This window comes from Plasmodium gaboni, chromosome 6, assembly GCF_001602025.1.
Source record: "Plasmodium gaboni strain SY75 chromosome 6, whole genome shotgun sequence".
NCBI lineage: Eukaryota > Apicomplexa > Aconoidasida > Haemosporida > Plasmodiidae > Plasmodium > Plasmodium gaboni.
This window is the reverse complement of record NC_031486.1, coordinates 999,034-1,005,033: the sequence shown is the minus strand read 5'-3', so window position 1 is coordinate 1,005,033 and position 6,000 is coordinate 999,034. Positions and strand designations below refer to the sequence as shown.

The following is a 6,000-nucleotide window of genomic DNA, read 5'->3' as shown; positions in this document are numbered from 1 at the left end:
ATTGGTCTTAATGAAAAGAAAGGTTTAACAAATAATAATATAAAATTAAAAGTATTTACTTCTCGTACATGTAGTTTTGAATTTCCTAAAGAATGTTGCTGGTCTTCAGCATTTGTTCAAGAACTAGTAAACAGAAAACTAATTCCAGAAACTAACCAAAATTTTCTACTTAAGAATCCTATTAATATAATAGAACTTTACAATAAAGTGTCTATTGCATTAAACCGTTATTTATATCGTTTTTGTGAATGGAATAATGGAGATTATAAAAGAATTGTTGAAAATGATAGCTGTTATACTTTATACAACAATATTGATATTAATACATTTGAAGCATTAATAAAATATACAGAAAACAATAATAAGATACTTAAAAAATTATATACTCTAAGCAAAAACTGTGCAATGGATAAGGAAAATTATATCGAAAATAATAAACATAATATAAATTATTATTTTTCCTTACGTCCAGTCAAAAAATATGTTAGAAAATATAGAGAATATATATATGAATGGAATCAAACATCCGATTCACAAATTTGTGCCTTAAGTATTTTAAAATTATATCTAAAAAATAATTTGGATGTAAATAACGGTAGAATAGAACATAATGAGAAATTCTACTCCTTATCAGAACGATTAATAAAATCATTTTTAAAAATAATTAAACTAAAAACCCCGTTTATTAATCGAGAAGATTTTTATGTAAATGACAATTATGAAATGGAAGAATTAGACTTGGATGGAAGTTTATGGTTATTAAGAAGAAATGTTTTTCAAATACTTTTAGATGCAGATAAAATAATAATGAGCAATATATTTATGAGAATAAATATAGAAACAATATTAAATTTGCTTAAATTTTTTTCAGATAATAATAGTTTAGATTCAGATATGATATTAAAATTATTAAAATCGTTAGAAGAAAAAGGAATTTTGGAAATCATGATGAAAAGAATGTTAAGTACTCCATATAAAGATAGTACAGAATATAATAATTCCAACTATAATGATAATATGCATTATACACATAATTCCTTGAAATCACAAAATATAAGTTCAAGCACTTATTCATCCTCTTCCTCAAGCTCGAATTTATATAATACTAATGCGGACAATTTCAATGATATATATATAAATAATAATGGAGAGGAAAAACGAAAGAAAAGGAAATATTATGAAGAAAATATGCATGAAATTCAAAGATATGAAAAACGAAAACGAAATAATAAATCAAGAATAATTGATACAACTCATTTTGGTGTTTTTGTAGAAGAATTAATGACCTTAATAGAACACCAGACAAATAATGCAATCAATACACCTGTTGTAAATCATATGGAAGAAAGTGACGCTTTTATGGAAAATAAAGCTTGTGATGTAATCCATAAGTTATGTTCCTTTTATAATGATGAAATTAAAAGTGATGTGTTTCTTCGAAATTATAATCATTTTAATCTTTGTATAAAAATATTAAATGAAATAAAGCAAAAGAATAATCACGTAAGTAGCGCAAGTGAAGTTGCATCTATATTTTTAAGAGGCGTAGTTTTGATGCTTACTACTTATATATTAACAATAGCAACTGAATATGAGACTACCAAAACGTTTTTATACAAACCGGTTATACCTTTTTACAATTTGCATAATGAAATGTTAAAGAAAAAAAAAAACATTCGTGTGTATCATGGCGATGAAATCAAACGTATGATAGGTATGAATAATAAGAGTGTGATGCAAGATAGATATAATAACCAGTTTAATCAATCTGGTTCAAATAATAAATCGTCCAACATAACTAATCAAAATGTAGATATATTAAAATGCGATATGGAGGATGTTAGCAGTTGTAATAGTAGATATTCAAGCTTTATCAATCAAAATTGGGAATTAGAATTTAATAAAAAAACAACAACAACAACAAATTCAATATATAATAATGAATATTATAAAAGAGGAGATGTTAAAAGTCGAAACCACGTAAATTCTTGGATCCCATTGATTTCTAATCAAAATGTTGGTTCTATGGATGGTGTTATTATCAATTCAGATGATTCAAGTTCCCAATCATTCTTAGTAAGTAAAAGGAAAGTATATACGTTTGGTCGAAAAAGCTTCGAAAGCGTAAATATATATGATGCTAACGATGATGAGGATGATGAAGGAGAGGTGTATAACAACGAGGTTTATGAATATTGTGATGATGAACAACAAAATGGTGAATATGAAGATACAGAGGAAGAAAGTGAAAACTATCATATGAGAAAAGAAAGACGAGGACATCAAAAAAGAAATTCAAAAGTATCAATTAATAAAAAGACCAATACTAGTTTAAGCGATAATGATAATTATAGCTCTGATGAATTAGAAGAATTTTATCTAAGAAAAAATTTATTAGATTTATGTGAAAATAATAATGAATCAAATAATTTCAAAAGTCAGTTGAACGAAATTTTATATAAACTTTCGAGGAAGAAAAAATATTCAAAAAACACTAAAAAGTTAAAACTATTGAAAAAGAAAATAATAAAATATAAAAATGTTTCGAAAAAACTAAATTTCATTTTTTCCCTTTTGGAAGAAATATTAAAAATTATGTTAGGTGTTGGTTTGCGAGTGTTATCTAGTATATCATATCATTATTTATATGAGAAAAATGGAATATATAAGTTTATTAATATATTTGGCTCCAATATAATAAGAAGTGATTTGAGGGATAAAGGTTCTTTTCTTGAATTATGTGAGAATATGATAAAGCCGAAATGTTTAACTTTATTACAAGCATGCACGTTTATTATAAGTGGAATAATACCATGTTTAGGTTACGTGACTACGCTTTTTGTTGATAAAAAAGCAAACAAATATTTTTACATAAAAGAGTTGAATAATTATTTGTCTTTAAAAATGGCATTAAATATATGGCCTATCTTTTTAAAGATAACTTTACAAGGTTTATTAACATCTAGACATTTATCATCTGAAATGTCAGTACACAAGGACAATTTACATCCGATAGCTGAATGTTGTATTAGTATCACTAGTTTAGCAACTCATTTTTTGACTTTATTTACTAAAATGATTGATAATTTAAGTAGGTATGAAATTTACTTCAACCTTAAAAAGGGCATGAACACATTAGGTAATAATTATCCAATACCTTTAATTTTAATAAATTCTGCAAAATATATTCGTATAGAATCGAAAAAAAATAAATATTACGATATAGAGAAGGCCATTAGAACTATATTATTGCAATTGACTGATTGTTCTGTATGTGATTATGAAAATTATGTGTTTAACCATTACATGGTTCCTCAAAGTATTTCCAGTTTTTTATATGCTACCAGAATTAACAATGAGAGTAATATGGAAAATGAACATTCATCGAATAATATAAATGCTCATGAAACAGATTATCATGATATTAGTATAAATAAAAATAAAACATTGGGAAATGATATGGTAAAAAAATATCAGTCAATGTATGAAGATGATTATGAAGAGGAAAAGATGGGTATTCGAAGTCGTTCTAGAAGGAGTATATCTTTAAAGAAAAAATCGGAAAGAAATAACAATAAAGGAGAAAATGACAACGATATGGACCACAATAATAATAATTACAATAATTACAACAACAACAACAATAATAATAATAATAATAATAATAATTTCTTTGATAGTCGTAGTTATAGCACAAATGCTCGTAATAATAATAATATTACGTGCGATAGAAAAAATATGGAATTTCTCAAAAATTTAATGAACAATGATCATGATGCTGTGCAATGCTTAGGAAGAGATTATAGTGTATTTCATAAAAATTTTGAGAGAGCGCAAATAGCCTTTGTCGCAGTCTTTTTACATCTAACTGGTTATAAACATAATCAAATAAAAGGACCACATCAAAATTACAATATTGCGAAAAATAACTGTGATAATAAAAATGATAGTATAATAATAGAAGATTCATTAGAATACAAAAAAATAAAAATTGCATGCAATTTAGCCAGACAAGGTGTTATAGATCTTATATCTAAAAGTCAGGCATCACAATATCATAAAAAAAGTATAGAAGAATATAATATATCATCCAAAAATAAAAAAAGCAAGGAAGATATAGAAGAACAAACAAGTATGGAATATTTTGAAGGAGATAATAAAAGGATGAATAATATAAAGTGTGGTTCTCAAAATGATTTCAAAAATTTACGAACAGAGAGTCATCAAAATATACATGAAATGGATCCTAATGATAATAATAAAAGTAACGTTTACAGTAGTATTGAACAAGTAAATGATATGCCTTTAAATAAAAAAAAATCGCCAGTTTTACTGTTGTCATCAGATTTAGATGAAAAAAATGACTTGAATTCTTGCAATTTTAGCAAGGAAGAATTAAACTGTATAAATGATGTACATCCAAATGGGGAAAAACCGAGCTACAATAAAAGTAACGAATTCATAGCAATGGATTCAATTCAAAAAAAGAGAGAAAAACAAATTGAGAAAATTTTAAAAAAATGTGAATGGATTATAAATACATATCCTTTTGGATTATGTCCCGTTTCTGTAAAAGAAAATATATCTCATGAATGGGATGAACATTTTGTTTTTATGAGAAGAAATTCTTATGATATTCCTATAACTGTTAGAAAAATGTATTCAGATCGTAGCAGTTATCAAATGTTGCATGAAGTTGCTACTATGCCAACAGTTGCAGTAGAGGCAAGTGTATCTTCTTTGAGTTATTTGGATCAATTATTTAGTCACCAAAATAAAATAAATGATGATAAATTAGAATGTATACAATTTAGTACTGAAAATATTTTTGGTAAGAGCACCACTAAAAATTTGTTCCTTTTAAAAAGATTATTAAAAACGTATAAACGAAATGTATGTATACGGGAATCATCTAATCAATTAGATACGAATAAATATGATAAAAATTGTCTTGAGAATAATAAACAATTTCATACATATATATGTAATAATAAAAATGTGAACTTTTCCAATAGTTGTGCTAGTTGTGATAGTGGTGGAGCGAATTATTATAATGATGAATCCAACTATTATATGAATTTCCATTTTTCTGAAAAGAATAATGATAACCTTTCAAATAATTCGTTAGTATTAAAATATAATAATTTATATAAAACAAATAATCTTGAAAAATTTGGAGAATTGTGGTTGAATCCTCGATCCACTAAAAATTATATATACCATAATGATCAAGATGTACAACACATAGATGAATTTAATTCTAATTTGATGAATTATAAACCAGAATGTTTCCTTTTTTCACTGAAATCTGTTGATGAAAATGATTATATAATGAGGAATGAAAACATGAACAATGTCAAATGGGATCCAACTGGAAGTCATATTACAAAGTATACGAATTCAATGTTTGATTATTATGACAATGCATCTGATATGAATTTATCGGAGTTACATGGAAAATGTAATGCATTTTACAAACCTCAGAAAATAATACGCTCAATGAATAAACAAGAATTTTTACCGGTATTATATCAAGAAGAAATGTTAAGAAATCAACAATATCATACGGTTAATAATACTACTTCTATAATTAATACTACAAAAAAGAAGAGTTTTCCATCATTTGATTATTTTAGAAATAAATATCTTCCAAATAATTCGGTTGATTTTACAATTAACAATACAGTTGATCATACTATTGACTCAAAGGATATGTTACAATTAAAGGAAATTTTGAAATTTATAATGAATGATACCGACCTTGAAACGGTTTTAAATATTATAAGAATAGAACAATTAACATCTTTGTGTAGGTATTTAATAAGTAGAAGTTTAAAATCGATGTTATGTGCTGGAATTTTCGGAGGAATTAAAAATCCCATAGTAAACATGAGCAAAAAAAATCTAAGCTCCAACAAACGTTCACAAAAGGGATATAATTCCAATTCGGATGATATTAAAAAAAAGAAGAAAAGCAACTGTAATGAGAATGAATCCAGT

At 25.5% G+C, this 6,000-nt stretch overlaps 1 protein-coding gene across 1 annotated transcript in view; it reads left to right on the top strand.

Annotated features, from left to right (window-relative positions):
* PGSY75_0628100 (putative HECT-domain (ubiquitin-transferase)) overlaps positions 1-6,000 on the top strand; it is a gene marked incomplete at both ends in the record, with an annotated part of 30,900 nt that overhangs the window by 2,547 nt on the left and 22,353 nt on the right. The window contains one exon of the mRNA XM_018784861.1: positions 1-6,000. This exon is cut by the window's left edge and continues 2,547 nt beyond it; it is cut by the window's right edge and continues 22,353 nt beyond it. Coding sequence (XP_018642915.1) covers positions 1-6,000 — 6,000 coding nt within the window.